This window comes from Bison bison, unplaced genomic scaffold, assembly GCF_000754665.1.
Source record: "Bison bison bison isolate TAMUID 2011002044 unplaced genomic scaffold, Bison_UMD1.0 scf7180017864308, whole genome shotgun sequence".
Lineage (NCBI taxonomy): Eukaryota > Metazoa > Chordata > Mammalia > Artiodactyla > Bovidae > Bison > Bison bison.
The window spans coordinates 296,023-319,869 of record NW_011494880.1 but is presented as its reverse complement, the minus strand read 5'-3'; the positions used below and the strand labels follow the sequence as shown (position 1 = coordinate 319,869).

Below are 23,847 nucleotides of genomic sequence, written 5' to 3'. Positions count from 1 at the left end.
CCATGGGATTTTCCAGGCAAGAGTACTGGAGTGGGGTGCCATTGCCTTCTCCAGTGTTGGCTAGGGCCATTGAGGTACTTGGCAATAAAGGCTTCTGAGGTCCTACTGATCTCTTTGGCCAATGGAAGTTAGTTGTAACTGAGGAGATTCATACTGGCACTCAGAAAGGAAGTGGACCAAAGACCTTAGGTCAGGCTCACATGGAACAATTATATTGCTTTGTCGCTGAGGTACAACTGTACTGGGGGGGCAGCAGTACCAGTCTCGAAGGTACAAGCATATATAATTCTCCCATGGAACTGGGGTCTATGTTTGTTGTTTGCTTCAGCAACACTGGGAGTAGGGAGAATGCAGCAGTGGTGCAAGCCCTGATATGACAGAATTCCACAGTAGCTTAGGACCAGGAGTGCAATGTCACATAGCAGTACAGCCTTGGAATGATGAGTCAAAATTCCAACTCTGGCCTCAGGAGAAGTCACAGAGTAGTAGCACTATGGTCCCAGTGATGGCCTGTTTAAAGTCACGTGTCAGGACCCATGAGGTGGACTGTAGAGCAGCAGTGGTGTGTTCCCAGTTGTGGTGGGTCAAAGCACTGACTTAGCACAGTGAGGTAAAGTGTAGGAGCACTGTGGCCCAAACAGTGCTAAAGTGAAGCTGAGATTTAAGACCCAGGAATAAGTTGTAGAACAGCAGCAGCTCAGCCTAAGTAATAACCAGTCAAAGCTACAACTAGGAATACAGAGTCAGGTTCAAGCAATAGCAGCATGGCTTTTGTTATAAGACCAAGCACTAAGGTAGAAGCTGGGGGCAGAGCACGCAGCAGCAGCCCTTATCCCATACATGTCAGGGCACTGTGGTCACAATCAAGGAAAGTATGGGGGTGTATGGAGGTGACAGGGCCCCAAGACCAGGTATCCCCACAGTAACTTGTCAAAATACAAGGAGGACACAGTAGCAAGGACTCTGGGCAGCTCTGTCAGCTGGAATCAGTGCTGGTAAAGACTGTAAGTTCTCAGTAGCAAAGACGGCAAATGTCTATGATGGTGAGACTTCCAGAGTTCTGTTCTCCTTTCCTCCATGGGATGAAATCCCTTTGAGAGAATCCTTGCTGGTGTCAAGCTACTCTGAACTAGAAGAAATGGTGATCTAGTTAAAAAGCTTTCCCAGGCTTTGCTACATGGCCATCCTCAGTTTTTGCATTCTGCAAAGGTTTCTGCTCCATTTTTGTTGTAGTCCAGAACTTACCCAGTGTGATTTAAATTGGTTTCTACTTGTTCGTTTATTGTTTTTGTGGGGGGTACAGGTGTTTGGAACTCCTAACCTTCCAACTTATGGATGTCATCTTATCTACTTCAATGTCAAGGAGACTGCAGACATAAGATCCACTCACATGCTATTGTTATTACAGTAGTCTATACATTTCTCTCTTACATGTTAATAACATAGTTGACTTGCATGTGCAAAATCATTGACTTTTATATCAGTGATAATACTGACAAAACAATATTAAACACTTATTATCATGAAATGTTCTACACTTTGACCTTTCAATTGATTTCCACAGCTGCTGACTACTCATAAAATTTAGTTATTTGAAGTGTAGGAGTTAACTTTTAACTTCCTGATTGATTTCTCCTTGGATATAAGCATGAACAATACCAAAAGTATAGAGTACTTTTTAAGTACTGCATGTGAGCAAAATGTCTATGAAATGGCTCTCACTTCTGCCGCTACTACAGCTGACTTGCTATTTTAGCTCTGGGACTTGTGGAAAGGTGCTGGTGTGGCCAGTGGAATTTAGTCATTGGATGAATATGAAGGCAGTTCTGGATGAACTAGTCATGAGGGGTCATGAGGTGACTGTTCTAATATCTTCAGCTTCCACTATTACTGATGCCAACAAACCATCTGCTTTTAAGTTTGAGATTTTCCCTGTATCTTTAACTAAAGATGATTTTGAGAATGCTATCAAGAATTTGATTGAAAAATGGACTTATATGGCAAAAAATTCATTTTGGACAAATGTTTCATCATTGGGAGAATTGAAAAGCTTAATTTTTGAATTTTCTGGAATGCTTATGAAAATCTGTAAAGAAGTTGTTTCAAAAAAGAAACTTATGACAAAACTACAGGAATCAAGGTTTGATGTCCTTCTTGCAGATGCCGCTGGACCCTGTGGTGAGCTGCTGGCTGAGGTACTTAGAATACCTTTAGTGTACAGTCTCCGTTTTTCGCCTGGCTATTTGTTTGAAAAATATAGTGGAAAACTTTCATTCCCACCATCCTATGTGCCTGTTATATTTTCAGCATTAAGTGATCACATGACATTCATGGAAAGGGTCAAAAATATGATATATGTACTTTATTTTGACTTCTGGTTCCAAATATTTGATGAGAAGACATGGAATGAGTTTTACAGTGAAGTACTGGGTAAGTCATCTTTTTGGTTGGTAGCATGAAGTCCTAATTTTCCAAGTGCCTTCGAAGGTGACCACATAAACATAAACCCACAGGATTTGTCTCTTACAAGGAAATTAAGGAATGAAAATACAAAATGACCCATCAATCCCATAAATATTATGGAAACACTTAAATCATAGGGTAACGTAGAACCTTGTGGCCCCTTACTAGTACAGGACACTCCAGGAAATTGTAAACCACAAATTGAAGCACTTAGGATATCTCCAAACAATTATATACGTAACTCATGAAACTTCATCTTTCAACTTAAAAACGTCACTGGAAACCTCATAAAATATCTTGATAAATGAAGACAAGTAGATTAAGGGATTACAAACACATTTGTAGTGCAAGTATCTAGATAGCATTTAGAAATTGTTTTTACTTGTGTAGCTCATTTTCCATAATATATATTATATTATTCAATGTATGCATACATTTCCAGACCATATTTCATTATATCATATCATATTATATGTACACACACACACACACACACATATATATTTGCTTTATCAAAGAACATACACTTTCAAATATCTTTCTCTATATTATTCCAAATTCCTATCCCCATATTACCTAACATGGTAATATTTTCATTTGATCTAATATTTGCTGTTATTTTGTTTTTGCTTTTCCTTTAAGGAAGACCCACTACATTATTAGAGACAGTTGGAAAAGCTGATATGTGGCTCATTCGAACCTACTGGGATTTTGAATTTCCTCGCCCAGTGCTGCCAAATTTTGAATTTGTTGGAGGCCTCCACTGCAAACCTGCCAAACCCCTGCCTCAGGTCACCTACTCTTCTTTGTTGTGCTTTGTTAACTTTGCATTTTCAATAAGAATAATCTTACAAAATTTTAGAATTTTGATTACAGTGAATCATATATGGGAAGCTGGATAAAGTGACCTTTCAGTTAGAAACTGATATATTTCCATACCAACACAAGTACTTGAATTTCATTATCATTGCAAAATAAAGTGGGATACCTGGGAGACTTTGAGACTATGTCAGTTAAATTAAGGCCTTGATAATTCAGTACATAATAGAGAATCAAATAGTCATTAAAGAATTAAATAAAAAGGGACAAGTATAGTGCTAAAATCCAGAGGAATGGTGTGGGCACAGTTTCTGCCACCTGACACTCTACCTAGAAAGACAGAATGAGAGCAAATAATAAAATGTGTTACTACAAGGAAAGATGAAAATACCAAAGAAACATCCAGCAGGAATCATAGAAAATATCTTGTCAGTCAATTCAGTCGCTCAGTCGTGTCCAACTCTTTGTGACCCCATGAACCGCAGTGCACCAGGCCTCCCTTTCAATCACCAACTCCCAGAGTCCACCCAAATCCATGTCCATTGAGTTGATGATGCCATCCAACCATCTTATCCTCTATCATCCCTTTCTCCTCCTGCGCTCAATCTTTCCCAGCATCAGGGTCTTTTCCAATGAGTCAGCTCTTTGCATCAGGTGGCCAAAGTATTGGAGTTTCAGCTTCAACATCATTCCTTCCAATGAAAACCCAGGACTGATCTCCTTTAGAATGGACTGATTGGATCTCCTTGAAGTCCAAGGGACTCTCAAGAGTCTTCTCCAAAACCACAGTTCAAAAGCATCAATTCTTTGGTGCTCAGCTTTCTTTATAGTCCAACTCTCACATCCATACATGACTATTGGAAAAACCATAGCCTTGACTAGATGGACCTTTGTTGGAGAAGTAATATCTCTGCTTTTTAATATACTGTCGAGGTTGGTCATAACCTTCTGCCCAAGGAGTAAGAGTCTTTTAATTTCATGGCTGCAATCACCATCTTCAGTGATTTTGGCACCCAGAAAAATAAAGTCAGCCACTATTTCCCTGTTTGCCATGAAGTGATGGGACCAGATGCCATTATCTAAGTTTTCTGAATGTTGAACTTTAAGCCAACTTTCTCACTCTCCTCTTTCACCCTCAAGAGGCTCTTTAGTTCTTCTTCACTTTCTGCCATAAGGGTGGTGTCATCTGCATATCTGAGGTTATTAATATTTCTCCTGTAAATATCTTGGAGACATTGATAATTAAGGTTAAATCTAAAGGATGCTCAGGAATAACTGAAGGTAAGGAATATCAACATTTTAGGAATCAGCAAACTAAAATGGATGGGAATGGGTGAATTTAACTCAGATGACCATTATATCCACTTATTTAGGCAAGAATCCCTTAGAAGAAATGGAATAGTCATCATAGTCAACAAAAGTGTCCGAAATGCAATACTTGGATACAATCTCATTAACGACAGAATGATCTCTGTTCATTTCCAAGAATTATCTCTGTTTATTTCCATCAACCTCTGATTGATCTCTGTTCAATCTCTGATATTCCAACCATTCAATATCACAGTAATCCAAGTCTATGCCCCAACCAGTAAGGCTGAAGAAGCTGAAGTTGAACAGTTCTATGAAGACCTACAAGACCTTCTAGAACTAACATTCAAAAAAGATATCCTTTTCATTATAGGGGACTGGAATGCTAAAGTAGGAAATCCATTGGGTCACAAAGAGTTGGGCATGACTGAGTGACTGAACTCTACTTAACTGAACTGAACTGAAGGTAGAGGAAGATACAAAAGAAAAGCATAGGAGTGTCAGTTCCCAAGAAGTCCAAGTTCAGTCTAAACAGGAAGAGGCTGAGTAAAGAGGCAGAAAATGCTGGAGAGTTAGGTTCCAGACACATAATTATAAGAAGTTTGGCACATCTAGTAGGACATAAGGGAGAAAATTAAAAGGGTGAAGAAAAGGGAGAGATGATCACATTAAAAAAAACAATCACAGGATATAGTCACAGGGTTGGATTGTAAAGGGGCAAGAGTGGAAAGGGACACCATTTAGTAGATTGTTGCAAGATATAGGCAGTGATGGAAAACTAGACAAAAATGTTCATAGAGATATAACCACACTAATTTATAATAATAACACCAACCTCATATTGTCCTTGAGGGAAAAAATGTGTTAATACATGTGAAATATCTAAAATGTCATTGGCCCATACTCAGTGATCCAGAAGAAATATTATTTTTATTATTTTTATTTTGTTACTATAACATACTGTCAATAATCCAATGTGTGCCAGCCACATAGACCTAATTTCTAATTGAAATTGCAATGATAGTCCTAATCATCAAGATTATATTATTCAGCAAACTGTCAGAGAATGGATATCCCATGGAATCTTTTAAAAGCAAATTTTAAAAGTTAACTTAATTAAAAGGTAATAAATATAATTCAATAAATTCAACAAAATTTACTTTAAATAAAGTTTAATTGACATTTAAACTTTTTTTAATATTAAGAATTTAAAGGTTTTGGCAATCAGATGAGCAAGATGTAAAATTTTTTTGGTAAGTATTGAGGCTCCTTACCAGTGCTCTAGATAAAATGAAAAATCTTCTTCACCAATATAAATGTTGCCTTAGTAATTTGCAGCTAAATCCAACCCTTACTTGCTTTCACATCAGCATTTAAACCATTCTTCATTTGAAATCCCAGCGGTTTACATCTTACAGCATAAAAGAGATAACTCCATCTATCATAATAGAACAGATGTTTTCTGCCTACACCAATCCTCTTGTTGTTCAATTGCTCATTCGTGTCTGACTCTTTGCTACCCCACGGACTGCAGCACACCAAGCTTCCCTGTCCTTTACCATCTCCTGGCGGTTTCCTCAAACTCATGTCGTTGAGTAGGTGATGCCATCCAATCATCTCATCCTCTGTCATCCTCTTCTCTTCATGCCCTCAATCTTTCCCAGAATCAGGGTCTTTTCTAATGAGTTGGCTCTTCACAGCAGGTAGCCAAAGTACTGGAGTTTCAGCTTCAGCATCAGTCCTTCCAAAGAATATTCAGGGTTGATTGACTTCAGGATTAACTGGAATTGACTCCTTGCAGTCCAAGGGACTCTCATGAGTTTTATCCAGAACCCTTTAGAAAACCTCAGTAAAAGTTCCCTTAAGGAATGCAGGTCTCAACATCATAGATGCTTAACAGAATGTACCCTGGGAAAATTTACCCTGCATATATAAGAACCATAAATAATGCACAGATTTCTTTTTTTTTTTAAAAAAAGGAGGGCCCACAATTTCTACCAATTGAATCTAAAACCATCTGTAGTTTCAAAATATAAGGAATTCTATTTATAGGGTAATATTCCTTATGAAAGAAAGCAAGAATCTAGTCTGTTTTAAATTGACTTAAGACATAAATAGAAAGCAAGTAATCTTTAGCCAACTGTTTTGTGGTCTCTTTTTAAAAATTAATCAAATGTTATTCATACCGGGTCTTCGTTGCTGCACCGACTTTCTCTAGTTGCAGCGAGGTGGCTTGCAGGCTCTAGACTTGCAGGGTCAGTAGTTGTGGTGCTCGTGCTTAGTTGCCCCTGGGGTGCCCTGAGGCATGTGAGATCGTCCCAAACCAGGGATCAAACACACATTCCCTGCACTGCCAGGAGGATTCTTAGACACTGGGTCACCAGGGAGGTCCTGTGAACCCTTAATAGACCATTTTTGTCTAGTCTTTATTGGTGGCAAAATGAAATTGATATCTTTTACAAGGGTAAAATTCAATATCTGTTGTTTTTTTTCTCTCTGTTTTTAAACTGATTCCAACTTTATTGGAAAGGGACTCAGCCATGCACATACATGTCTCCATTTTCCCAAAAACTCCCTTCCCATCTAGGCTGCCACTTAATATTGAGCAGAGTTTCCTATGTTATCATTTAGATCCTTGCTGGTTATCCATTTTAGATATAGCAGCATGTAATATCTGTTTTAATTGCAAACTGTTTGGATTACCTATAGTAACCTTCCCAGAGTCCAAAGGCTGAGATAAGATAGTGAAAGTTCTGTACTATCTAACCCTATTTTTTAAATTTCCACTTTTTCATTTCAGGAAAGTGATAATGTTAGTAAGAGGGGAGGTTAGGAGAGGAGAAAGAAGAATGAAGGGAAACATGAATAGTAGTATAATCATGATAAATTAGCAATATTTGCTATTATTATCAAGCTGAAGAAACAATATTTAATTCCAACTAATGACTGTAAGGACTTAATTGCATAAGGAAACTGTTTATTCACACTACTAACTTTTCCAGTAATTATTGGATTCTAGAAAATTTCTGCACTTTTTAAAGAATTAGAATATTTGACAAAATGCATCGAGTCGTAAAAATGCTTATAGATTTTGGGTTCATAATATACTTATATGAAACTATACAGAGAAAATAATCAAGATGTCCTAACAATATTTTGGGCAATAATTCAAAAATGTCAACACTAGAAATAAAGCAATGGTTAAATAATTTATAAATGCTTACATCATAACATTACAATGATTTCATCAAAGAATGCTTAATTACACTGTCAGCTATGAGGTTTAGTTGGAAAAAATAAATATAATAAGATCACAGTTTTCTTCTAGGATAAAACATAATATAAGCTGGAATTACAATTTTCAAAATATATGTATCAAATGCACATTTAATGATAGGAGTAGAATAAAGATTAGAATGAAAACACAAATTTTAGCATAATGTCCTCTATGTTTATTCAGGTTGTTAAAAATGGCAGGATTTCCTTCTTTCTCACTGGTGTTAATATTATATTCTGAGTGTGTGTGTTCATGTTTGTGTATATATTTATCACATCATTTTTATTGATTCATCCATTGATGGGCACTTAAGTTGTTCCCTTGATTATTGTGAATATTGTTGCACTAAACATGGGAGTGCATGTATTTCATCTACCCTGTTTTTATTTCCGTTGGTTATATACACAGAAGTAGAACTGCTGGATCATACAGTAGATCTATTTTTAATTTTTTGAGGAAATTTCATTTTGTTTTTGGTAAAGGTGGAACCAATTTACATTCCCATTGCCAGTGTAAAAGCATTCACTTTTCTTCACATTCTCATTAACATTTTTCTCTTCTTGGTGTAGACTTTCTAACTTTGATTTGCATTTCTCTGATAATTAGTGATATTGATAACTACCTATTTGGATGTCTTTTTGAAAAATGTCTGTTTTGTTTATCTGCCTATTCTTTAATTGATTTTTTTGTTGCTACTGAGTTTTGTGAGTGCTATATATATTTTGGACCTTAGTTCCTCACTCAGTGTGTAATTGTGAAATTTTTCTCCCATTCTGTAGTTTGTGTTTTCATTTTGTTGATTGTTTCTTTTGTTGTGCAGAAGCTTTTAAGTTTGATGTAGTCCCACTTGTTGATTTTTTTTTAATGTCATATTCAAAAACAATCACTTTCAAGACTACTGTTAAGGAAGATCATCTCTACATTTTCTTTAAAAGTATTATGGTATCTGGTGTTATGCTTAATTCTTTGATAAATCTGAAGTAATATTTTGAGGGTGTGAGATAGGGGTCTCATTTCATTTTTTTGCCTACGTTTACTCAGGTTTTTCAAAAGTAAAAGAAGTGATTATTTTTTCCCTATTGGGTATCTTGGCTCCTTTGTTGAATTTTAGTTCACTATATATGCAGGGATTTTTTCTAGACCCTGTATTATGCTTCATTGGTATGTTTGCATTTATAGGCCAGTACCATATTGCTTTAAATGCTATCCCTTTGTACCATAGCAAAGTAGATGGGCTTCCCGTGTGGCTCAGCTGGTGAAGAATCTGCCTTCAATGCTAGAGACCCGGGTTAGATCCCTGGGTTGGGAAGATCCTCTGGAGAAGGAAATGGCAAGCCACTCCAGTATTCTTTCCTGGAAAATCCCATGGATGCAAGAACCTGGCAGGCTATAGTCCATGTGGTCACAACAGTCAGACACGACTGAGCAACTTCAATTTTGTACTATAATTTGAAATTTGGAGGTGTGATGCCTTTGGCTTTGGGTAGCATGGATATTTTAACAATATAAATATCCTGATCCATGAACATAGGATATCTTTCCATTTATTTATGTTTTCTTCTATTTCTTTCAACAAAGTCTTGGAGTTACCACTGTAAAGATCTTTCACTTTACTGGTTACATTTCTAGTTATTTTCTTATTTTTGGTCCTATTGTAAATGGGGTAGCTTTTCCATTCATAGTACATACAAATGTAACTGATTTCTCTATATTGATTTTATATCATGCAACTTTACTGAATAGCTGGTTAGCTCAGTTTTGTGGTTAAATCTATTTTTTCTGTGCTAAAATCTATGCCATCTGCAAAAAAACTGACAATTTTACTTCTTTCTTTCTGTTGTGCATGCACGTGTGCTCAAGTACACAGTTGTGTCTGACTTTGCAACCCTCTGAACTATAGGCTACCCCTTTCAACCAGCCTCCTCTGTTCATGGAATTTTCCAGGCTACAGTACTGGTATGCATTGCCATTTCCACTTCCAGGGAATCTTCCTGACCCAGGGATTGAACCTGCGTTTCCTACATCTACTGCATTGGCAGGAAGATTCTTTACCACTGAGAAGCCCTCCTTTCTGATTTAGAAGCCTTTTATTCTTTGTGTTGCCTAGTTATTCTAACTAGGATTTCTAGTACAGTGTTGAATCAATGTAAGAGTGGCATCCTTTTCTTATTCCTGGTCTTGCACAAAAAGCTTTCAAGTTTTCACTGTTGAGGATAATGTTAGCTTTGCTGCTGCTGCTAAGTTGCTTCAGTCGTGTCCAACTCTCTGCGACTCCATAGACGGTAGCCCACCAGGCTCCCCCGTCCCTGGGATTCTCCAGGCAAGAACACTGGAGTGGGTTGCCATTTCCCTCTCCAATGCATGAAAGTGAAAAAATAAAGTGAAGTCGCTCAGTCGTGTCTGACTCCTAGCGACCCCATGGACCGCAGCCCACCAGGCCGCTCTGTCCATGGCATTTTCCAGGCAAAAGAACTGGAGTGGGTTGCCATTGCCTTCTCTGATGTTAGCTTTGGGCATTGAGGTATGTTCCCTCTATACCTAAAAAATGAGGGTTTCTATCATGAAAGAATGCTGAATCTTTTCAAATGCTTTTTTTTTTTTTTTGTACATCTGTTAAAATGACCAAGTTATTTTATATTTCATTCTATTATTGCAATGTATTACAAATATTTTGGGGGTATATTGGACCATATTACATCCCAGAGAAATATTCCATTGCTGATGGTATATAATCTTTTAAATATATTCTTAAATTCAGTTTGCTGATATTTTAGTGATAATCTTTGCATATACATTCAGTCTGGATATTCGCCTGTAGTTTTTTCTTGTAATGTGCTAATCTATTTAGTATCAGGGTAATGCTCACCTTGTAGAATGAGTTTGAAAACGTTCCCTCCAACCCCTTAATTTTGTGGAAGATTTTTCTGAAGGACTAACATTAATTTTCTTTAAATAGTCATATGATTTATCAGTGAATGCGTCTGGTTCTGAGTTTTGTGTGCTAGGAGATTTTTGATTTCTGATTCAATATCTTTACTCATTATGACAGTTCAGATTTTCTATTTCTTCCTGATTCAGTCTTGGTTATTTAGATTGTGTGTTTCTACGAAGCTGTCTATTCTTTTCCAATGTGTAGTTTGTTATCATGTAATTCATCATAGTTGTTTGTTATGAGCCTACAAATTTTTGTCATATCAGTTGTAATGTCTCCTATTTCATTTTCATGTTTTGAATCCTTTTTCCTTGGTAAATACAGTCAGATGTTGTCAGTTTTATTTATCTTTTTGAAAAAACAGAAAAAACAATGTATGATATCACTTGGACCCAGAATCTAAAAATGCCAAACTTGTAAAAACAGAAGTAATATAAAGATTACCAAGGACTAAAGGACAAGAGAATAGGAGAGATATTTAAGGGTACAAGTTTGCATATTGTAATAAATAAGTCCTAGAGATATAAACTACAGAACAGTGAATATACACAACAGTATAATATTATAATCATATTTTCCAAGGGAATATATCTTAATAATACTCACCACAAAAAGTAATGATAATTACTAGACATAATAGAGTTTCAATAAATAATAAAATGGCAATCACATTATAAAATATAAAGTATCAAATTAAGTTATAGTTCTGAAATTATATAATATTTTCTGTATAAGATATATTTCAATTTCTTATAAAAACATGTGAATTTGAAACTAAGGAATTCCTGGATAGAGAGTTTAGTAAATCTATTCTTATTTTAATTTTCTATGCTTTTGCACTTTTTTTTTTTTTTGCAATAAGACTGTATTATTTTCATAAAAATTATCAGGGAACGAGACTAGCCAGTACATATCAGTAATTAATTTGTGAAAAGAGAATATATTATAATAATAACAAACAGATGCATTTTTCAGAGTATAGATGAAGCACCATTGGGTAGCAAGTCATTGAGAGGAAACACTGAAGACAAGTAACTTTAAATCCTGCTATAGGTCACTAGAATGCATACATTACCTGGATGCACTATGTGAGACATAGGAAAATTTAGTGACCTTATCACTGTGACTGATATCATTAGGGTCAAATTAAATTCTGAAAAATGTGCTAAACAATATGTAGTCTGCAGTATTAAAGTCTGAACATTTTTTTTGTTTCTTTTTTCTGTTAAAAATAGTTTTGAAAAAAAATTTATGCCAAAAATTAAGATCAGAAAGTATATATTCTATGATAGAGGAGTTCAGTCATTATCTCAAGAGAGAAAAGAATAGTGAATTTAGAACAGAAGAAAGAAATAAGAAAAGGTGAGTGCATGGATTACATCAGATATCCAGGAAAATTTTGCTCATTTATATTTTTTGTAGTAGAGTATATTGAGAAATGTGGAATTTCTCTGTTAATAGTAGAATAAAATGCAACAATTTTAAAAAATGAAGTGGAGTCAAGAATCACAAGACAAAATAATTCAGAAACAGTTGCAGGAAAATACGGATTCACTAGGAGCTGGCATGCTACAGTCCATGGGGTCACAGAGTCAGACATGACTGAGTGACTGAACTGAACTTCTGAGGAGCTTTATTTAGTTTGAAATGAACTTAAAATGTGACCAGACCTCTACTGCAGAAGGCCAAAGGGTATTTCTCCCACTGTGCTCCTGGGGGGACTGAGGTGATGATGTTAGGTTCCCTCACAGTGGTTACACGTAGCACATTCTACTGTGACATCAATTATACAATATTAGTTCATGACAAAGGATGTCATATATAAACAAACCCAGTAATATGGTAACTCAAAAATGTAACTGCTCCAGCATTGCAATTGTTGTTCAATTGCTAAATCATGTCTGACTTTGCTATTCAAGCATATCTCTGGGTTATATATAAGAGTCATAGGACGGTTTCATAGAACTTTCAAACTACAAGCCAGACTCTTCAATATCAGTAATTAGTAATTTAGCGAGACAGAGTTGGAGAAATTATGACAAAGTTTCATGTAAGAAAATGAGAGAATGACAGACATAAACAAATTTGAATCATGGATTTTTCTTAGTGCTCACAGTAAGGAAAATGAAATCATAATGAATAAACTAAAATTTAAAATAATTCTTCAGAAAATCTGTCTGAAATAAATAAATGATTTAGTAAATCTATAGTAATAAAGAATTAGAGGTGAAATGAACCCTGCACTGTAAATTTCCAAGAATCGATTAGTAATTAATAACATAACTGATGAGTCTCTCTATAATATTGTTTCACAGTGTCTCCTTGTCACCACTGTGTATTGGCTCTATCTCATTTCCCGCTTATACACAAACACGTTTGTACAAATACACATAATAGAAGAAATTGATCTCATCTCATCCATTTCCTTCCCAAGGACTTCAGGGATGTAATCTGCTAAAAAAAGACAGGTATTACTAAAAACAGTAGGGGCTTCCATGGTAGCTCAGATGGCAAAGGACCTGCCTGCAATGGGGGAGACCCAGGTTTGATCCTTGGGTAGGAAAGATCCCCTGGAGAAGTACATGACAAACCACTCTGGTGTTCTTGCCTGGAGAACTCCATGGACAGAGGAGCCTGGTAGGCTACAGTCCATGGGGTCACAAAGAGTCAAACAGGCCTGAGCAACTAACACTTTCACCTTCAGAAACAGTATGGAATTTCCTCAAAATTTTCTAAAATGAATTTTTGGTGTTTAATATTGAGTACCACAACTGACCAAAGTCAAAGATGTGAAGTTAGCATGTTCCAGAATCAAGAGGGCAGGAAGGAAATCACTTTATATACTAACTATATAGTATGTGGTAAGAATAATACACACTTCTTAATTTAAACCTGTCAATACAGGTTACTCTTTCTATTCAGTTGCTATATTGTGTTTGACTCTTTGCCACCCCATGGACTACAGCATGCCAGGCTTCCCTGTCCTTCACTATCTCCTGGAGCTTGCTCAAATTCATGTTCATTGAGTCAATGATGTTATCCAACCAGCTCATCCTCTGTCATTCCTTCCCACCACCCTCAATCTTTCCCGGCATCAGGGTCGTTTCCACTGAATTAACTCTTCACATCAGCTGGCCAAAGTATTGGCCCAAGCATCAGACCTTCCAATGAATATTCAGGATTGATATCCTTTAGGATTGACTGGTTTGATCTCCTTGCCATCCAGGGAACTCTCAACAGTCTTTTCCAGCACCACAGTTTAAAGAATCAGTTCTTTGGTGCTCAGCCTTCTTGATAATGCAACTCTCTCATCAATACATGACTACTGGAGAAACCATATTTTGAGTGTATGGACCTTTGTTAGCAAAGTGATGTCTTGGCTTTTGAATATGCTAAGTTGGTCACAGCTTTCCTTCCAAGCATCTTTTAATTTCATAGCTACAGTAACTGTTCACAGTGATTCTGGAGCCTCCTAAAATAAAGTCTCTCACTGTTTCCATTGTTTCCTCATCTCTTTGCCATGAAGTGATGGGACCAAATACCCTGATCTTAGTTTTCTGAATGTTGCATTTTAAGCCAGTGTTTTCCCTCTCCTCTTTCACTCTCAAGAGGCTCTTTAGCTTCTCTTCACTTTCTGTAACTAGGGTGGTGTCATCTGCATATCTGAGGTTGTTGATATTTCTCCCAATATCAATAGCTTATGACACATCCAGCTTATGTTTCATCCAGCCTATCATTTTGCATGGTATACTCTGTCTATTACTTAAATAAGCAGAGTGACTAGATACAGTCTTGAGTTAGTCTTTTCCCAATTTTGAACCAGTTCGTTGTTCCATGTCCAGTTCTAACTGTTGCTTCTTGTCCTGCATACAGGTTTCTCAGAATGTAGGTAAGGCAGTATACCCATCTCTTTAGGAATTTTCCACAGTATGTTGTCATCCACACAGTCAAAGGCTTTAGCATGGTGAATAAAGCAGAAGTAGATGTTTCACTGGAATTCCCTTGTTTTTCCTACGATCCAACAGATGTTGGCAATTTGATCTCTGGTTTCTCTGCCTTTTCTAATCCAGCCTGTACACCTGGGAGTTCTCATTTCATGTGCTGTTGAAGCCTAGCACCGATACATATGATTTGACAACTCCTCTTCTGGTTATATATCGAAAATAATTGAAATGAAGATCCCAATGAGATATTTTCACACCATATTCATAAAAGCCAAGAGGTTGAAGCAACTGAATGTCCATAAACAGAATAAATAAAATTTTGTAGATACAAAAAGATGGAGTATTACTTAGTCTTTAAAGGAAAATTTGAACACATGTCACAACATGAATGAATCTTATGCTAAGTTAATTAAACCAGAGGTGAAAAGACAGACTGTACAATTCAACTTGAAAAAAGTATCTAGACTAATCTGTGCAAATATAGAGTAGAGTAGTGGTTTCCAGGAACTGAGGAAAGATGAAAATGGAGTTTCTTAATGGGTACAAATTTCCATCTTTGCCAGATGAAAAAGTTCTGGAGATTGGTGCACAATGTGAATATAATTAACATTACCAAACCATACACATAGGAATGATTAAGATGGTAAAATTTTATGTTGTATTCATTTTACCATGATATTAAAAAAAGTGACTAATGATTTCTAGACTATATCTGATTTTGTCTCTTTAGTTGTTTTTTTTTTTCTTTTTTGGCAAACCTTTCAATACTGTTTGCTATGCTGTTGTTGCTCATTTGTGATGAAGTAAATTCTTTTTCACAGGAAATGGAAGAGTTTGTTCAGAGCTCTGGAGAAAATGGTATTGTGGTGTTTACTTTGGGGTCAATGATCAGTAACATAACAGAAGAAAAAGTCAATGTAATTGCATCAGCTCTTGCCCAGATTCCACAAAAAGTACGTAAAGTAACTTAATAGTGGATGAGTACTTAAGGAAACTATTAAATTCTGTAAAAAACCTGATTACAGATATATTATGCAAGAAGGACAAACTATTAAGATATCTCCAAATTATCTGATTATATATATATATATATAGACAAAATATATATGGTAGATGGTAGAACAGTACATAGAATGTCTTCAACTGACATTAAATTTGGATTAACACTGTAATCACAAAGAAAAATATTTAAGAGATGCAGTATGAATTTTGGTATTGTAATGGTAGTGTGGACAGGAAAAGAAATCACTAAATTATGTCTTGTTATTTGCCCATTTTCCTGAAGGACTCCTGAAGACACGACACACAGATGTTCTCAGGAGTTGAATTTTCATGGTATATGTAGCCTCTCAATAATATTAAGCAATATTGATAAAAGTTTGGAGTGATTCTTGCAGTTTGTGCTTGCCAGGAATTCCTGGTGCCTTTTACATTCCCTAAGTTTTGGAACAGATCTAATCAGTTTGCTTTCTAGGTTGCTAGTCAGAGAAAGGTTGGCTTCTCTTAATTGTTTATGCTAATTTTTTGCTGAAAAACTAAGTTACTTTACATTCACAGAGCAAATAAAAGTTAAACACTAGTAAATTATAATCTATTATGAGAATAGCTTGGAATTACAAAACTGGTCCTTACTTTGCTACGATACCTAGAGACTGTATTAATCAATGCTGTTGGTGCTTTCTGCTTCATTGTTGAAGCATTCAGGGTCAGTTGAATAACTTTAGTGACACAGTTTTGAAACTTTTTCAACAGCCTTGTTGTCCCTTACAAATTACCAACCGACTCTTTTTTTCTAAAGGTAAAACATTTCCAAGCCTAGTATGATAATAGTGGTAATAATCTGGTGGTGGTGGTTTAGTCAATGTCGTGTCCGACTCTTATGATCCCATGGACTGTAGCCCGCCTTGCTTCTGTCCATGGGATACTCCAGGTGGGATTATTGGAGTCAGTTGCCATTTCTTTCTCCAATAATCTGGATTTATGTAAAAAAAAAAATTCCAGTTGTCATTCTTTTTGGAAGTAGTGTTTAACAATTTGTAATATGAATGAAGTTATATTTTCTAGACAGCCCTAATTAACTTATTATTAATAAACTATAAATAAGCAGAGCATTTCTCTTAATTTGCACATTGCATGCATTTTGTTCTTTGCAATCAAAAATTGTAAAATTCTAATAAAATAAATTGTATTAACATTTGGATATAAGTAAGCACTTCTATAACAGTTAAAAAGAAATTGGTGAATACATTTGAAAATGAGATTTAGAATACAAACTAAAACAAAAATATGTGGTTTGTTAGTAATTTGCCATAGTCTTTCTGCACTAGAAATAAGATCATCTAAAAATTTCTTAAATATTTGAATTTGTCATTGAAAACCTATTTGTCTATGTCATCATATGTGACATGATTGCATTCCATCTCAGAATGAACCTAAAAATGAGCACATCAACTGTGGGTGTTGCTATTAAGTAGTATATTAGCAGTTATTATCAATTAAGGCCTTATGTTCAGATTTATTTATCTGTTATACAGAGGCATTTAAATTTTATTTGCTTAAAATTTTAACACTATGACTCTGAGGTTTAATTCATGGAATAAGGTATTTCCTTTACCTTAACAGGTTCTATGGAGATATGATGGCAAGAAACCAGATACCCTAGGGCCCAATACTCATCTGTATAAGTGGATCCCCCAAAACGACCTTCTTGGTAAGACTTGGCAGAAAAATATTGAAAACATGAGTAACAGGTAAGCAGAGTGATACTACTTCAATAGGAAACAAACATCCAACATTCCTTTGAGTTTAAGTAAGAAAACTTTATTCCTTCATTGTTATTTCCAACCCCAGAGGTGGGGCGGGGGGGAAGAAAGGAGAAAATTTAACAGCATTGTGTTATACATGGTCACGTCCTTCACATCCAGAAGCAAGATATGTTTACTTTGGCTATAATTACTTTTCACTGTGAAATTTTAAGTAACTCTGTGCACTGTTCTGTCTCTGAATTCCCTCCTTACACCTATCTTTTCCACTCCTTCCGTTCAGTTCAGTTCAGTCAGTCATGTCCGACACTTTGTGACCCCATGAACCGCAGCATGCCAGGCCTTCCTGTCCATCACAAACTCCTGGAGTTTACCCAAACTCATGTCCATTGAGTCGGTGATGCCATCCAACCGTCTCATCCTCTATGGTCCCCTTCTCCTCCTGCCCTCTATCTTTCCCAGCATCAGAATCTTTTCCAATAAGTCAGCTTCTCGCATCAGGCAGCCAAACTATGGGAGTCTCGGCCTCAACATCAGCCCTTCCAACGAATATTCAGGACTGATCTCCTTTAGGATGGACTGGTTGGATCTCCTTGCAGTCCAAGGGACACTCAAGAGTCTTCTCCAGTACCACAGTTCAAAAACATCAGTTCTTCAGCACTCAGCTTTCTTCATAGTCCAACTCTCACATCCATACATGACCACTGGAAAAACCATAGCCTTGACTAGACAGACCTTTGTTGACAAAGTAATGTCTCTGCTTTTTAACATGCTACCTAGGTTGGTCATAACTTTCCTTCCACGGAGTAAGCGTATTTTAATTTTATGGCTGCAATCACCATCTGCAGTGATTTTGGAGCCCCCCAAAATAAAGTCTGACACTGTTTCCACTGTTTCCCCATCTATTTCCCATGAAGTGATGGGACCAGATGTCATGATCTTACTTTCCTGAATGTTGAGCTTTAAGCCATCTTTTTCACTCTCCTCTTTCACTTTCATCAAGAGACTCCTTAATTCTTCTTCACTTTCTGCCATAAGGGTGGTGTCATCTGCATATATGAGGTATTTGGTATTTCTCTCGGCAATCTTAATTCCAACTTGTGCTTCATCCAGCCCAGTGTTTCTCATGATGTACTCTACATACAAGTTAAATAAGCAGGGTGACACTATACAGCCTTGATGTACTCCTCTTCCTATTTGGAACCAGTCTGTTGTTCCATATCCAGTTTTAAATGTTCCTTCCTGACCTGCATACAGGTTTCTCAAGAGGCATATCAGGTGGTCTGATATTCCCATCTCTTTCATAATTTTCCACAGTTTATTGTGATCCACACAGTCCAAGGCTATGGCATAGTCAATAAAGCAGAAATAGATGTTTTTCTGGAATTCTCTTGCTTTTTCGATGATCCAGCAGATGTTGGCAATTTGATCTCTGGTTCCTCTGCCTTTTCTAAAACCAGCTTAATAATCTGGAAGTTCACAGTTCACGCTTTGCTGAAGCCTGCCTTGGAGAATTTTGAGCGCTCCTTAGGGATGTTTTAAATGATACTTAAAAATAAGAGTTCCTCTTTTTATTACCTGTGGCATTCCATTTTCTATCATAAAACATCCATATCTTTTACATCAAGTGGCCACACATTTCAAGACAAATTGTAGCTTTTCCTTCCTCTGTTTCCACTGCCACTACCATTTACCCTTCTTGTTTCCTTGACACACTTCCTATCAGACTAAATGGCTTCCTTATTGTTTTAGAGATTATATTTCTGACATGCCCTCCCTGTTTTTGTTGCAAAAATGTTTTCTTTTACCCAGAATTCCCTTTCAGGTTTTTCACCTACCAATCTTGGATTCATTTGTGAAGTTCAAGTGACATCGCTCCTTATGAAGTCTTCACTTACCTCTCCAGCAGACTTAGGGATTTCTAAGCAATTTAAATACAGTTTCATATGTTATCTAAAAGACACTGCTTATTTCAGTTGTTTTATAATGCTCATTTCTCATTTTAAGACTTTTAATTAATAATTTTACTGAAATTCACTCAATTCTAGGTCACCCAAAAACCAAAGCCTTTATAACTCATGGTGGTACCAATGGCATTTATGAGGCCATCTACCATGGGATCCCTATGGTGGGCCTTCCTTTGTTTGCTGATCAACCTGATAACATTGCCCGAGTGAAAGCCAAGGGAGCAGCTGTCAGAGTGGACTTGGAAACAATGTCATCAAGAGATCTGCTCAATGCATTGAAGGAAGTCATTAACAATCCTGCGTGAGTATATTTGTTTCACTACATTTGGTGATAACAAATACAACAATTGCCCCACAAGCTAGGTCATTTTATAAATTGATGTTTCTTTGCTTTTCCTTTAGCTACAAAGAGAAGGCTATGTGGTTATCCACCATTCAACGCAATCAGCCTGTAAAGCCCCTGGACCGAGCAGTCTTCTGGATTGAGTTTGTCATGCGCCACAAAGGAGCCAAGCACCTGAGGCCAGCCGCCCACAACCTCACCTGGTTCCAGTACCACTCTCTGGATGTGATTGGGTTCCTGCTGGCCTGTGTGGCAACTGTTGTATTTGTCACCACAAAATGCTTTCTCCTTTGTTACCGCAAGTTTGCTAAAACAGGAAAGAAGCAAAAAAGGGAGTAGCTGAAGGCGTTATGCCCCTAGATGGAACTCCTCCAGTTTATTCCAGCACAAAAGAGTTATGATGAGCTTCCCCTGTGACAAAACAACAATTCACAATTTAGCATGTCAGATCAAAATTGTTTTCAAGTGATTTTATACCAGTTTACAAATTAGAAATAAGTCGTGCCAAGAATAAAACTGGTGAAATCTTCAGTGAGAATAAAGCTATAAGGTATATATTGAAATTTATTATTTTAATTCAAAAGTTATACTGAAATCTTTGAATTTAACTGTTTCACAGGTTGTGCATAGCTATAAGAACAATAACAAGTCTATTCATAGTATCCATATTATTTTGTAGATATTCAGAATTTTTACTCTATTTTGGTGCAGAATTTTATAGTTTTATCTTGCTATAGAAGCTATTCAATAATTGGAATTGTATCAAAACATGCACCCCTTCGTTTTATGTTTGAGTCCAGTAACACTTGGATTTTACTATCCGTCCAGCCTCAGCATCACTTTTTACCTACAGCCATGGCAAGTCATTTGCCTTCATCCATTTTAGCTCGTTTAACAGTGGAATATTTATGGAATTAGGAATATAGCAACTGCTACCTGCTTCATATTATACAACAGATATTTCTGAAAATTTTTGATTCCATGACCTAATTCTCTATTTTTCATCATCTTTAAAATTAGTCACCTTATTGGGAATTTAAATTGGTACAACCACTGTGGAGAATCTTATGAAATTTCCTTAAAAATCTAAAATTAAAGCTACCATATGACCCTGCAGTCTACTCCTTAGCATGTATCCAGAGGAAAGCATGATCCAAAAGGATACATGCACTGTCGTTGTAACACTGTTTACAATAGCCAAGGTATGGAAACAAATTAAATGCCCATCGATAGAGGAATGGATAAAGATTAGGTACATATATACAATGGAATATCACTCTGTCATTAAAAAGAATAAAATAATGTCATTTGCAGCAACATGGATGAATCTAGAGATTGTCATCCTCAGTAAAATAAGTCAGACAGAGAAGCAGAAGTATCATAAGGCATCCATTATATATGAAATCTGAAAAGAAATGTTACAAACGAACTTACAAAACAGAAAGATACTCACAGACTTATAAAATGAACTTATAGTTGTCAAGGGGAAGTATTGGGGGAGGGATAGTTTAGGGAGTTTGGGATTGACATGTACACACTGCTATATTAAAATCTTGTTGGATAACCAACAAGATCTACTGTATAGCACATGGAACTCTGCTTAATGTTATGTGGGAAATGACTACATGTATATGTAAGGCTAAGTCCCTTCTCTGGTCACCTAAAATTATTGCAACATTGTTAATCATCTATACCCCAATATAAAGTAAAAAGTTTAAAAAAAATAGTTGCCTGGTTGCTTTCATTCCCATATTCAGCCCTTGATAAAGTGTAGACTAAGAAATAGACTAAAGACTTAAACATGAGACCTGAAACCATAAAGCTGCTATCTTAAAACAGGAGGAAAAGTTCTTTGACAAGGGTCTGAGAAACAAATATTGGGATATGACACCAAAAATACAAGGAACCAATGCAAAGCTCAACAGGTGGGGTTGTATCAAGCTCAAAAACTTCTGAAAAGGAACCTACAAAATTGGAAAATATTTTTGAAAAGTACATATCTGATAAGGCATTAATATACAAATATACTCATTACTCAATATCAATTTTTTTTAAATGACTGGAGGTACTGAATAGATATTTTCCCAAAGAAGACTTGTAAATGGCCAACAGGTACATGAAAAGAGACTTCATGTCACCAAGCATCAGGAAATACAAATCAAAATCCCACTTCATACCTGTTACAATCGTTGTTGATGCTGTTCATTCACTAAGTTGTGTCCAACTCTGCAACCCTACAGACTGAAGCATGCCAGGCTCCTCTGTCCTCCACTACTCCCAAAGTTTGCTCAAATTCATGTCCATTGAGTTGGTGATGCTACCTCTTTGGAGTCAGCTCTCTCCGGGGTCACCAGAGATGCTGCCTCTTGGCTCAAGTCCTAATATTCCCATCAAATAAAACCTAACTCTCAGCTTTTAGGTTGTGCATATTTTTTTCCAATCAACACTGCAAAAGGAGGTAAAATTTCAAAATGTATGTGTAATCAAGTATCTTTTGGGCTTCCCTGGTGGCTCAGCTGGTAAAGAAACTGCCTGAATGCGGGACACCTGGGTTCAATCCTGGGGTTGGGAAGATCCCCTGAAAAAGGGAAGGGCTACCTACTCCAATATTCTGACTTGTAGAATTCCATGGACTGTATAGTCCATGTGGTTCAAAGACTCAGGCAATACTGAGTGACTTTCAGTCTTTTCAGTCAGCTCCATATTTTTATAAAATTGCTTAAATTTTGCAAATTTTGCACTGTGTTGAGAAATTTATATGAATATAAATTAAGAAGGAGATTTTAGTATTATGACCAGGAGCAAAAGAATACCTAGACACATCCATCAACCAGACTTCATCTCAATGTGCTCTGTGCTATGTTGCCTCAATAGTGTCTGACTTTTTACTACTCTATGGACTGCAGCCTGCCAGGCTCCTCTGTCCATGGGATTCTCCAGGCAAGAATACTGGAGTGGGTCGCCGTGCCCTCCTCCAGGGGATCTTCCTGACCCAGAGACTGAACCCATGTCTCTTTTGTCACTTGCATTGGCAGGTGGGTTCTTTATCACTAGTGCCACCTGAGAAACCCATTTATCAAAATGGTTTCTAATAAAATGTGAAGCTTGCAAGCACCACCAGAGGGAGTCCTGCTCTCATTCCAACCACTTGCTACTCAGTGCAGAGTTGACAAGCTCTGATTCCAGGTTCCAAATGATTTTCAACTGTGCCCCTGCTCATATTCCCTTTTTTCAACTGAGTACCATATAAAATGGAGAATAGCATACTTGGTGTGTCACCTCAGACACATGGCATGGGCCACTATGAGTCCACTTAAACTGTTTGTGGAACAGAGATTAGAGACCAAAAGTCAGTCTAAAGATGGCTAGTTCCTCTCTGGTTTTAAGTGAGAAGAGGCAATAGAAATGTTAAGCCATAGTTTCCTGAATTTACTGTCTCTTCACTTGCCCATTCATTCAATAACTTATTTTTTTTTAATTTTATTTTATTTTTAAACTTTACAATATTGTATTAGTTTTGCCAAATATCAAAATGAATCCACCACAGGTATACCTGTGTTCCCCATCCTGAACCCTCCTCCCTCCTCCCTCCCCATACCCTCCCTCTAGGTCATCCCAGTGCACCAGCCCCAAGCATCCAGTATTGTGCATCAAACCTGGACTGGCGACTCATTTCATACATGATATTATACGTGTTTCAATGCCATTCTCCCAAATCTTCCCACCCTCTCCCTCTCCCAGAGTCCATAAGACTGTTCTATACATCAGTGTCTCTTTTGCTGTCTCATACACAGGGTTATTGTTACCATCTTTCTAAATTCCATACATATGCGTTAGTATACTGTATTGGTGTTTTTCTTTCTGGCTTACTTCACTCTGTATAATAGGCTCCAGTTTCATCCACCTCATTAGAACTGATTCAAATGTATTCTTTTTAATGGCTGATTAATACTCCATTGTGTATATGTACCACTGCTTTCTTATCCATTCATCTGCTGATGGACATCTAGGTTGCTTCCATGTCCTGGTTAT

At 36.7% G+C, this 23,847-nt stretch overlaps 1 protein-coding gene across 2 annotated transcripts; it reads left to right on the top strand.

The window, feature by feature from the left end:
* Window positions 1-1,656: 1,656 nt before the first annotated feature.
* LOC104997407 (UDP-glucuronosyltransferase 2B4-like) lies at window positions 1,657-21,038 on the top strand. Of its 2 annotated transcripts, XM_010852121.1 has the most exons (6): window positions 1,657-2,430; window positions 3,106-3,254; window positions 15,565-15,696; window positions 17,366-17,453; window positions 19,554-19,773; window positions 19,875-21,038. In XM_010852121.1, the coding sequence occupies exons 1-6, from the start codon at window positions 1,701-1,703 to the stop codon at window positions 20,152-20,154; spliced, it is 1,599 nt and encodes a 532-aa protein (XP_010850423.1). In that variant the 5' UTR covers window positions 1,657-1,700; the 3' UTR covers window positions 20,155-21,038. The 2 variants fall into 2 exon arrangements, with proteins under 2 accessions (XP_010850423.1, XP_010850424.1); XM_010852122.1 differs by lacking the exon at window positions 3,106-3,254 and having other exon boundaries at window positions 1,657-2,195.
* The last annotated feature ends 2,809 nt before the right edge of the window (window positions 21,039-23,847 follow it).

Bases quoted from the DNA above. Each gene is read 5' to 3' on its own strand.
- LOC104997407 (XM_010852121.1), top strand. From the start codon at position 1,701: ATGTCTATGAAATGGCTCTCACTTCTGCCGCTACTACAGCTGACTTGC. The intron at 2,431-3,105 runs GTAAGTCATCTT...TTTTCCTTTAAG, and splicing joins GTTTTACAGTGAAGTACTGG to GAAGACCCACTACATTATTA. The intron at 3,255-15,564 runs GTCACCTACTCT...TCTTTTTCACAG, and splicing joins CTGCCAAACCCCTGCCTCAG to GAAATGGAAGAGTTTGTTCA.